The 12,741-nt window shown below is 36.5% G+C and overlaps 1 protein-coding gene across 1 annotated transcript; it reads right to left on the reverse strand.

Annotated features, from left to right (window-relative positions):
* Positions 1-3,975: 3,975 nt before the first annotated feature.
* Positions 3,976-5,313, reverse strand: LOC124959945 (AN1-type zinc finger protein 6-like). The gene has a single exon (XM_047518444.1). It carries the CDS (start codon positions 5,072-5,074, stop codon positions 4,448-4,450), a length of 627 nt encoding a protein of 208 aa, XP_047374400.1. The 5' UTR covers positions 5,075-5,313; the 3' UTR covers positions 3,976-4,447.
* Between the last annotated feature and the right edge of the window lie 7,428 nt (positions 5,314-12,741).

Below are 12,741 nucleotides of genomic sequence, written 5' to 3' on the forward strand. Positions count from 1 at the left end.
GAGAATGAAACTACAGAAAATACCGTGAAGTGATTTAGGCTGCTTCCTGATGAATTTCTCTGCCCTAGAACAGTGAAACAACCGCTTCAGGAAACTGCAAGTAAGACACATTATTTTACAGAATTGTTTTATTATATAATGATTGGAATAAAATTGCTTACTTGTAAAAAAATCAAATCAAATCAAATAAACATGCAACTATCATATACGAATCAGCAATTTCACACCCACACATTTATCCCAGAGAAATAGTCATATTCACACAAAAAATATGTACATGAATAATTATAGCAGCTTTATTTGTAATGCCAAAAATCATAAACAATCCAGATATACATCGACGAGTGAAAAGTTAAACAAATTGTGTGTATACATACCATGGAAAATTACTCAATAAAAAAGAACACATCGTCAATGCACACAAAACCTGGATGAGTTTCCTGAGAATTACAATGAGTAAAAAAAAAAACCAAATTTACATATTATATGATTCCATTTACAGAATCTTCTTGAAATGACAAAATTATAGAAATGGAGAACAAATTGATGGCTACAGGGGATAACAGGGAGGGGTAGTGGGAGAAAGGTGGGCATGGTTATAAAAGGGAACATGAGGATCATTGTGGTGATGAAAATACTCTGTGTCAATATAATATGCCAGTTATTATACTATATTATAATTTTGCAAGATGTTACTATTGGGGGGAACTAGGTAAAGGACCTAAGAGATCTTTTTGTATTATTTCTTACAATTACATATGAATTTACATTATCTGAAAACAAAAAGTTTAATTAAAAATCTCTTTCTTGAGTTGAGGATGTGGCTCAGTGGTAGAGTGCTTGCCAAGCTTGCTTGAGGCCCTAGGTTCAATCCCCATACCTCAAAACAAACAAACAAACAAACAAAAAACTCCCTCAATTCTAAAATACCATAAACTACATTTAATTATAGCTATTTTGAGGAAGAAGAAAAAAACTTTGTTAAATTTAATCATTGATTGTAAAATTGTATTTAAATTTCAGAAGTGTTAAAATACAGAAAAGTACCCCTTACAAACAACTAAGAAATAAATTATTTGTATATATTCATTTGTACAAACCAGATAGAAAAACAGGAAGAAAAGACTACAACATCTTAGCCATGGCCATCTCTAAGTGGGTGTTCTTTTTTTTTTATTTTAACTTATCTGCATCTTCTACTTTTTCTACAATGAACATACACTAGTTATGCTATTTCAAAGGCATAACATATTTTAAGACATTATTTAGAATCAGCCTAATCCTTTGTTTAAAAATGCAACCAATCCTCAAATTATTAGTCATTTCAGCCTTTAATATTATAGAAACCAATATCTCTCAAAGCAACCCAGGCAGCTCTAATTATTTGAATTGAAAGCAAAGGTCTGCACAGCCTGGGCCTTTACAGAGTTTAAGGACATGAGTTTTGTTTCAGAACAAATCAATTAATTTGGCTTATTCATAGAGGCACATGGTAAAGGTACACTGCCTGCCTGGTTCACAAGGGCCAGGCACTACTCAAATATTGTCCACAAGAGACACAAACATGTGAAAGTAAACAGGCAGTAAAAATCCATCTTTGCTAGGCACCCCTTCTCACACTAGACAATTCCTCATTTCCTCAAGTGGTCAGGAGGAAACACAAATTTTAAAATTGTTATTACAGTCAATAGCCAGAAATGAAAATGTAAAAAAAAAAAAAAAAAATCCTATTTATATCGGAGACTCCAAATCCCCATTAAACACATGTCAGCCAGGGTGGTGGCGCACACCTATAATTCCAGCTACTTTGGATGTTAAGGCAGGAGCCTGGCAAGTTTGAGGTCAGCCAGGCAACTTAGTGAAACCCTATCTCAAAATAGGAAATTAAAAAAAAATTATTTGTTCTAATTAGTTATAATGACAGTAGAATGCATTTGTGCACTTTGATATGTCATACATAAATGTGGTATAATTTCCCATTTTTCTGATGTACATGTAGAATCACATCCATCATGCAGTCATATATGTACATAAGGTAATAATGTCTCTTTCATTCTAGTATCCTTTCTATCCCCAAATCCCTTCCCTTCCCTTCACTCACCTCTACCTAATCTAAAGGAACTCTATTCTCTAGGCCCCCCATTGTGAATTAGCATCTGCATATCAGAGAAAACATTGGACCTTTCGTTTTTTGGGATTGGCTTGTTTCAGTTAGCATGATATTCTCAAACTCCACCCACTTACCGGCAAATACCATAATTTCATTCTTCTTTAAGACTGAGTAATATTCCATAGAATATATATATACCACTTTTTCTTTATCCATTCATCTATTGAAGGGCACCTATGTTGGTTCCATAGTTTAGCTATTATGATTGAGCTGCTATAAACATTGATGTGACTGCATCACTCTAATATGCTGATTTTAAGTCCCTTGGGTCTAAAATGAGAAGTGGGATAGCTGGGTCAAATGGTGGTTCCATTCCAAATTTTCTGAGGAATTGTATGCTTTCCATAATGGTTGCACCAATCTGAAGTCCTACCAGCAATGTATGAGGTACCATTTTCCCAATATCCTTGCCAACATTTGTTGTTTGTATTCTTGATAATTGCCATTCTGACTGGAGTGAGAGAAACTTAGAATAGTTTTAATTTGCATTTCTCTAATTGCTAAAGATGTTGAACATTTTTTCATATAGTTGTTGATTGATTGTATTTCTCTTCTGTGAAGTGTCTGTTCAATTCCTTAGCCCATTTATTGATTGGGTTGTTTTTTTGGTGTTAAGTTTTTTGAGTTCTTTGTATATCCTGGAGATTAGTGCTTTACCTGAGGAACATGTGGTAAAGATTTTCTCCTATTCTGTAGGCTCTCTCTTCACATTATTGATTATTTCCTTTGCTGAGAAGGAGTTTGAATCCATTCCATTTATTGATTTTTGATTTTACTTCTTGCGCTTTAGGAGTCTTGTTAAGGAAGTCAGGTCCTAAGTTGACATGGTGAAGATTTGGGCCTACTTTTCCTTCTATTAGGCACAGGGTTTCTGTTCTAGTGCCTAAGCCTTTAATCCACTTTGAGTTGAGTTTCGTGCAGGGTGAGAAATAGAGATTTAATTTTATTTCGGTACAGGTGGCTTTCCATTTTTCCCAGCACCATCTGTTGAATAGGCTATCTTTTCTCCAGTGAATGTTTTTGTTACCTTTGTCTAGTATGAGATAACTGTATTTATGTGGGTTTGTCTCTGTGTCTTCTATTCTGTACTATTGGTCTACATGTCAGTTTTATTGCCAATACCATGCTGTCTTTGTTACTATAGTTCTGTAGTACAGTTTGAGGTCTGGTATTGTGATGCCTCCTGCATCACTTTTCTTGCTAAGGATTGCTTTGGCTATTCTGGGTCTCTTATTTTTCCAAATGAATTTCATGATTGCTTTTTCTAGTTCCATGAAGAATATTGTTGGGATTTTAATAGGAATCGCATTAAATCTGTGTAATGCTTTTGGTAGTATGGCCATTTTGACAATATTGATTCTGCCTGTGTAGGAGCATGGGAGATCTTTCCATCTTCTAAGGTCTTCTTCAATTTTTTTCTTTAGTGTTCTGTAGTTTTCATTGTAGAGATCTTTCACCACTTTTATGTGATTGATTCCCAAGTATTTTATTTTAATTTTTTCTGGTTTTCCTTCTTATTTAATCAAAGACTGGTGGATAAAACATAAATACAGCACAGTTACTTCAGATCATTCTTCATATTGTATACACACAGACCAATGAACGAAATCTGAAAGAAACCTGCAGTCAGCAATGAAATGCATACAGCTTTTATTCTTCCCTCATGCAAAAAAAAAAAAAAATCAAAACATACAAACTTGGAATCTCATCAGCACATACTCACCTGTGACAAATGATTCAGACATAAATAATGGGTACAAAGAAACTATATGCTAACATATGTGTAACCTTTGTTAATGAAAAAAACAGAAGCAGCCATATTGATTAAGATACATTCAGTTACTGATAACTAGTTGTGCCCAATAAGGCATTATCAAAAGAGAAATCGTGCTGCAGAGAAAAGCTATATGTACATACACAATGAGAAAATAAACTGCAAGATTAATGCATGCATGTTTAATACTGGAAAAAATCACAGCCCTCCAAAATTTCTCCACGTTTGTTATAAAAGCCCTCTGCACTCAACTAAAATTAAAATGATCTTAAAAGGATAATACTTGTAAAGTTTAAGTCTCTTCGGCCACAGAAACTGCAATGGAAGTAAATGTTCAGAGTCATTTTCAAAACAAAAACAAAAATCTATTCTTCTGATGACATGCATGATTAAAAGGTCTATGCAAGATACATTGCTCTACATTCCCAATGACTAGGAAAAAAAACCCTCAAGTCAATTTTTAGTTTGCAGATGGTCAAAGGATTTTGTATTCCAGCAGGAGTTCAAATCTTCTGGATCTCTTCACCAACAACTCCTGGATTTTCTTTTCTGATTTTCTCAGCAGCATCAGCTTTGTAATTGTAAGAGCAATTGTGTACATCTGAGTAACGGTGCACACCACAGTAAACATTTCCACACCGGCATTCAAACCCGGTAAGTCTCACTTTCTTCCTGCACATGAAACAGCGATTCTTTTTTTGTTTTGGTTTTTCAAGAGATTTGCTTTGCTCTTCAGATGGCTGCTGTGCTGTGTCTGATACTGAAGCTTGCAGATCTTCTGTTTTCGGTACTGCTTTGTCCACAGATGTACTGTCCACTTGGGAAGATGCTACAGAGTCTGATAAAAGTGACTGATTTGATACAGGGCTTGGCTGCATAGATGAAGATGTGGAGTCTAATGCTGACTGAGCTTCTGGGACACTGCCATCAGTGCACTGAACTGGTAAAGATTCAGACAGACTACTGAGAGAAGTTGCAGGTGGGCTTATTCTACCATTACTACTATAGTGTCTTTGAAGATGTTCTTTATAGCATACTGAACACATGCCATTTGTACGAGGGTTTCCATAAAATCCGCAACCAGTGGAACAAAGCATGGGCACTTGACTGTGATTAGTTTCTTGAGCCATGTTCCTCTGTTGCACACACAGTTGAGGTTGATGAACAAACAGCTGTCCTGTATCTTGAGACAGACATTAGCTTCCTGTCTTCCCTATTCTCATAAGCAGCTACTTAAAGTTTGAGTTTTATGCAAGAAAACATTTTAAAGCCTTCAGTGTTTTACTGCAGCAGACTTCAGATTCATTCCAACAAAACCTCCACAATTTTCTGTTTGCTTCACCTCAGATTAACTTCACTTGAAGCTGTACTCCAAAGCAACCAAACCTCTTTATTTTATTTTTAAGGCTATTGTGAATGGGGTAGTTTTCCTAATTTCTCTTTCAGAGGATTCATCACTGATGTATAGAAATGCATTAGATTTATGGGTGTTGATTTTATATCCTGCTACTTTGCTGAATTCACTTATTAGCTCTAGAAGTTTTATGGTGGAATTTTTCAGATCTTCTAAATATAGAAGCATGTCATCCACAAAATGTGATAGTTTGGGTTCCTCTTTACCTTCAAAATAGGAAAATTTTTAAAAGAGTCTAGGGATGTAGCTTGATGGTAGTGTGCCCCTGTAGTCAATCCCCAGTACCAAATAAAATAAAGCTTTAATGTCAACTTAACAAGAACTATTAAGAAAACTCCAAAATCATAATGACACTATGGATAGCTATCCCTTCTCATAAATAGAAAGACTAAACAAATCACCTAATGACACTTCCCATATTTATTCACAATTTAATATGACACTAATTAATGAGGTATTAAGAGTTTTAGAAAATAGAACTTGACAACATAATTATAAATGTACAGAAATCGAAAGATTTTTGTTAGTGTTCTGGGAGAAAGTAATAGTATTTCAGAACTTCTTCGTGCATTGAAAAGTAATGTTATATTATAAAGCATTAGTGATCAAAATACAATTAAATTGGAATTGAAGGAACTGTTCTGAATTAGCATGGTAAAGAAAAATGGTGTGGAAGAAGTCTAGGCTAAAACACACTAAGGGACAATGGGTGTTTTGGAAGGTTTTTTGCTTTGCAAGACCCAGAGACCTCCTTCAAGGTAGTTCAAGTATAAGAACTTATTTTAAGGTTGTCTCATCTCATCTAAGAATAGAAACTAGTTACAGCTAGACCTCAGTACTCTGAAACTATGAACCAAAGCAACTTTTTCCATATCTCAAGAAACCCTCCTAGTGCTCCCTCTGAGGTCTGAGAAATAGCTAAGTGACAACTTGTCCCACCTCTTACCCCTCCCTGCAGTCTCAGCTCCTGAAACAGAGGTAGCTTTGGAGGGTGTTCATAGCACCTCTTCACTTCAGGTCTCCTAGTCTTGGAGGTAGTAACGGCCCCTAAAATATAATCTCTGGTTTTCCTAGTTTCCCCTTTTTGCTTTTTCAGCATTCCAACAGCTGTGTAACAAATTCCCTGAATTAAATATTTTCTCTTTAACCTTTCTCCAATGGTTTCTGTTTTCCTCATTAGACTCTGATTGATATCGTGTCAGCTTTAGCACTGACCTTATTTTTGGACTGACAATTGAGGAAGACCACAAAGAGATTAGAGCAGAGTTACTCAAACATTCAAAGAGTAAAGTTGATACCAGAAATCCAGAAAGAAACTGTTGACCCATAGAAACTTTGGTAACCACAAGGGTCAAAAACTAAAGGCAGGCTGGGGATATAGCTCTGTTGGTAGAGCACTTGCCTTGCATATGAGGCTCTGGATTCAATCCCCAGCACCACCACCACCACCACCACCACCACCACCACACACACACACACACACAAATCCAAAGAGAGAGACAACTGGAATAAATCCCAGGGACAGGACTGAGAAAGACTGGGACAGGAGAAATGGAAGAGACTAACTATGCAGAGGTGTGCCTACACAAAGTTCTGGACAATGTCATGTATAGTCAGATAAAAGGATTTGGGAGAAAATGCTGTTTATCTGAGTTTGCCCCTAATGTGATGTATTCCCCAACATTCCCTTTCTCCTTTTTAATTGTCTTTTATTTAACAGTTAATATCTTTATTTTCTTCATTTTATTTAAGGAACTTCTCCTTTTCTAAGCTATGAAATGATATGTGTGAATTGTAATGTATATATATATATATATATTGTGATATACAGATAAATGAGAAGTAAAATATTAAGTTCAACTGTGAAAATAAGTTCAAAAGTAAAAATGAGAAAAATCCAATATAAGCATAATCCAACCATCCAAGGTACCACTGTTAAAATTTTCCTTCCATATTTTTAATGCTTGTATACTTATATGTAAATGTCTATGTTCATATATAATACATTTTTAAAATCAGAATTATTCCATGTCTTTAGGTAGAAATAAGAGGGAAGATATAGGACCACAATTTACTATATACAAGAAATCAAGAGGAATTAAGTAATTAAGCCAAACTCTATTTCTATTTGAAGATAAAAAAATTTAATTCTTATTATAAAATACAGAAGACAATACAATAACTTAATTTCCCTAACAGAAAATAAAATATCAATTTTAAAATTGATAATGTAAAAACATTTTAAAAATGTAAAAACATTTTTAAAATTGTTAACAGCAAGATCTATGCGTTTTATGCTATATAACAAACAAACAAAAACCCCAACTACTTAAAAAAAGTAAATTCTAAATAAAGAGCAATGAAAGGAGAAACCCCTGATAATAAATTGACAAAGTTGACTACCATACATAAGGGAATGATAAAAATATGAAAGATCAGTACTCTTTTACAGAGATACAAAGTCAAAAGACATACATTAAAAAAAAAAGTAAAAAAGAAAAGAAAAAAATTATCAGCCTCACTGAAGGAAACTAAATTCAAAACATTGAGGAGGTAACAATTCACTCTACTATCAAAAAATGAGAAAAATTCATAACCATAGGTAAACAGGCACTTAAACATTGCTTATACTGCTATAAATTAGGATAACCTTTGAAAAAAGCAAACCACCTATCGTTGCCACTTTGGGGAAGAAAAAAAGAAAATTTTAAAAAATTATTTTTTATAGCTGTACTAGTTACTATTGTGAAAAACTGGATATAAGACAAATGCTCTAAAGAGAGTGAATTAAAATTCTGAAAATATTGATATATTAATATGGTAGGATATTTACTTCCTAATAAAAATAACAAATCTATGGAGTATGTACTGATGGAAAATGAAAACAGAAATTAAAATAATATGAAGATACCTCTTGATTAGGACTATGTAAACATAATGTCTATACAATAAAGATTTTAAAAGAAGCAAAGAAAATTTTGTAAATGGTGAATATTTTATGATAAAGGCATTCTTCATACTTTTCCTTGATCTGTTTAGAATTTTCTCAACTCTGTTCGATTAAATACATATAAAATCATAATATATGCAGTTTTCAATGAATTTTCCCAGATAATCAGCTATGAAATTTGGCAGGTAACATATCTTAGGATTCTTCATCCTCTTCCAAGCCAAACCCATTCCAAAACTTCTAGGAATTGCTGAAACTGAAAACCGAAATTCCTATCATTTATTTATTATGTGATGTGCTGACTAGATTCCTCCTTCAGAATCAAGGCACTCATTCTCACACCTGCTGCCTGCTGGGAGAATTGGCAGCCAGCTGTCTTCTAATTGCTTTCCGAGAATTACCCTGCATTAAAGAAAGCTATCTAGCTGGGCATGGTGGCACACACCTGTAATCCCAGCAGCTTGGGAGGCTGAGGCAGGAAGATCATGAGTTCAAAGCCAGCCTTAGCAATTAGGTGAGGCCCTAAGCAACAGAGTGAGACCCTGTCTCTAAATAAAATACAAAAAGGGCTGGGGATGTGGCTCAGTGGTTGAGTGCCCCTGAGTTCAATCCTCAGTACCAAACTCAGTACCAAAAAAAAAAAAAAAAAAAAAAGAAAGAAAGAAAGAAAGCTGCCTTGCCCAAGGTCATGACCTTCTCCTTAGGTATAGCACTTCCAGTGTCTAGGCAATGATGACAGACAGGGTACAGACTCCCTTGCCTCAAGGAAGGACACTTCTAAAGTGTCATCCCAGACACAGAGCTCCTCTGGGAGCATTTTTTTCTGGGAGTGACTGCATCACTGCAGTGATTGTATCACTGTTTACTCTTCCCTCTGTCCAATCTGCCATCAAGACAGACCAACATTGAGTCTTCAACAAGGCACCATTCTTCAAGTTCTTCCAGGAGACCAAGCCAGCCACTTGATGGCAAGGCGATTACACTGAAAAAAGTAGTGATTCATTTTGACTGGAATAAATACATATTATGTGTTAGTCTTTTGTGCCCTTGAGGCCTCAGCTAACATGGTATCTGAGCGCATAGAGTATTTCATCCACCAACACAGAATCCTGCACCATATTTTTATTGGACCCAGGAACCCACATCACAACACACTAGGTCAACACTGGCACATGATTATGGAATCCACTGCTTCTATTTCATACGATACCACTTCTATTGACAGAAGATATCAGATTGACAGAATAATGAAATGGCCTTTTGAAGATGAAACCAAAGTGCTATTTTACAGGTAAATATGGAGTAATGTTTTACTTAGTTCTTGCACCACTGTGAACAAAATACCTAACAAGAACAATTTAGGGGACTGGGGCTATAGCTCAGTGGCAGAGCTCTTGCCTAGCATGTGTGAGTTACTAGATCTGAGACTTAGTACCACATAAAAATGAAACAAAGGCATGCTGTACACCTAAAACTCTTTTAAAATTTTTAAAAAAGAACAATTTAGAGAAGGGAAAGTTTATTTTGGTTCATGGTTTTAGAACTTCGGTTCATAGCTCTAAACCTAAGGTGAGGCAGAACATCATGGAAGAAGGGCATGCAGAGGAAAGCAGCTCAGAATATGGCAATCAGAAAGCAGACAGAGAGTTCTAGTCACCAGGGACAAAATATACACCCCATGCCAAGCATGATGGCACAGTCCTGTAATCCTAGTGCCCTGGGAGACTGAAGCAAGAGGATCGTGAGTTTGAAGCCAGCCTCAGCAACAGTGAGGTGCTGAGCAACTCAGTGAGACCCTGTCTCTAAATAAAATACAAAAAACGGCTGGGGATGTGTCTCAGTGGTTGAGTGCCCCTGAGTTCAAGTCCCGGTACCTCCACCCACCAAAATATATATATATACACACATACACATCCCAAAGGCATGCCCCTGGTGACCCACCTTCTTTAGTTACACTCTGTCTGCCTATAGTTACTACCCAGTTAATCTGTATCAGTGGATTAATTCACTATTTAGTTTACAGCTCTCATAATTTAATCATTTCATCTCTGAATGTTTACATTCTCTCATACATGAGCTTTTGGGGGACACCACATATCTAAACCATAACAAGTGACGTCTTCCAGGATGAAGCATATACCTAAATATACAATTATTATATGGGCCTGTGTTCTCAATAGGCCTAACACATAGTTCTAAGATCCAAGGGAAGAAAGTAGGAGTGGCCCCAGGCCACTGTTTACCATAACTCACAATGACCCACTTGGGGTATTTGTGCTTCTTGTCCCTGCAGCTCTGGCTTCTGTGGGTTTAGAGGTCTGATGATTGACGGGGGCATCTTTTGGTATTCTTTGACTGAATGGAGATAAGAGCAGTTATAGCCTCAGGGGGACATGGTAACAAAAATCCTACCAAGCATGCCACCTAGATAGCAGGGCTGAGGGTGAAAGAAAAACAATGAATATCAATTGCAACCTGAGTTGTCATTGGTCCCACTAACCTTCCTCTTGTAAGTTTCCCCAGGAAATTAGAGGAGCCGTTCCCAGAATTTATTATACAAAGTAAATAGACCCAGCACAAAGGATTGGATGTAACTGATGCATGGTGTGTGACTCAGATTCCCTTTATGATTGAATTAATCATGCCCTCGACTGCTAGGAATATTGGCAGCGTGACTCTATGATGAATCTCTCCCCTGATATTATCCTCAGATGAAAAGAATCACCTTACCCAAGTTCACAAGCAGCCTACACCTAATGACAAGTCCACACCTAATTTTGAGGCCCAGTCTTCTTGGCTCCAAGGAAAGACAACTCCAGAGTTCCCTGTAGGATTGGCTGAGAGACCTTTGTTGTGATTCCATTGCAGTTCAACTTCTACCTGATCCTACTTCCTTCACTCCTTCTCTGGCATTGAATCCCTGGTCACTTCCCAAAAAATTTTCTGCACACATATATCCACCTCAGAGTACTTTTTTTTTTTAACAGAAAATGCTATCTAACACTTACACAAAGCATTAAGTGTATAACTGTATAGAGCTATTAAGAATCCCTGGGTGATTTATTTCTGGAAAGCTCATTAACCTCACCAACAATATTAATACTGTGTCTCTCCTTTTGGAGACCTTGATTTTCTGGTCCTGTGTGCCATGTGCTTAATGCCAGAAGCAATCAAGAAGCCTTTCGATTTTGTTAGTGTCTAATGGTCATTTCCTTTCTCCTTCAGCTCCCTGGTTGGGTCAAACCCTAAGCTTTTCCATCCCATCTCTACAGAAAGCTACTTGTTCCACTAGTTGTCACTTGTCTACCTCCACCCACAGTCAAATAAGGTCCAGATGCTGAGAGGCTTGTGGGAATCTCTCCAGTGTTGCCAGGAGGAAGGGAACTTGAATTCCTCTGGCAGGCAGTTACCATCTTTTGTCTGTTTCTTTCCTTTGCCCCATTCCCTCATGATCAAAAGTATTCCCACACCCACTGCATCTTCAACTTCCTCTATCCACTGGAATTAACATCTTTTTAGATCAAAGCCTTATACTTGAAACTCACTACACTTTCAAATTTCTGAATGACAAAGCTATACATGGGAATTAACTTCTCATCTTCCTTTTTTTTGCTTCTTCTTTCCTTCCTTTCTTCAGCAAATGTCTTGCTCATCAACTCTAAGTCATCTTTTAGATAAAGGAAGGTTATACCTATGCTTATTTAACATTATTAAATGTGATATTAGGGCCACAACCATTCCCTCTCAAACCTTCCCTAGGGGCCAGTGTTGGCAACAGACTTCTGGTCTGGCTGAGTCTTGCAATGTATCCCACTGCAACAATAACCCAGAGCTCATGCCCTTGGATGAAGAATTTATTAACAACATTCTGTTTGTGTAGGAAGGGTTCCAACTTTTGTAAAAGCCCACTATATTTAGTGTAGTAAAGTGGAATGTCCCTAATCAGTAGATTTCTATCGACCAATCAGTCTTGAAGGTCAACTAGACAGCGAGGTTCGAAGCTACAATCCAGCCCCTTCCCAGTGGTTCCTTCAAGACATTAGGTCTTCCTATGTACTTTTAAATTTAAAAGTCACATAAAGTTGAATCTTCTCCATTTTCAATTGTTATTAACCTTGGTCCTGAAGCAAGGACACATTTCTCAACCTTTTTCCAGACCCTAGGTTTCTGATCTTGCAATTCATTCTGCCATTTATAGCCTTACCTCTCCCTCAGGGCATGGCTTGGGGTGAGCTACTCCTCTTCTTCACATGTTATCTCAAAGCAGAGTTTTCCAAATGGAGAAATGTGTAGGAAAAGTAGACAAAGATTGTGATTTTTTTAATTAAATTTTTTTCATAAATAGGACTTGCGGTCACTATTAAAAATCTGAATTTAAAAGATTCTTGGAATGGCGATTCATATCCATCTTGCTGTTTGGGATCAGCTTGTTC

The sequence above is a fragment of the Sciurus carolinensis genome, chromosome 11 (genome assembly GCF_902686445.1).
Source record: "Sciurus carolinensis chromosome 11, mSciCar1.2, whole genome shotgun sequence".
In the NCBI taxonomy this organism is placed as follows: Eukaryota; Metazoa; Chordata; class Mammalia; order Rodentia; family Sciuridae; genus Sciurus; species Sciurus carolinensis.

What these genes read in the sequence shown, in the direction of transcription:
- LOC124959945 (XM_047518444.1), bottom strand. Translation starts at nt 5,074, where the DNA reads ATGGCTCAAGAAACTAATCACAGTCAAGTGCCCATGCTTTGTTCCACT.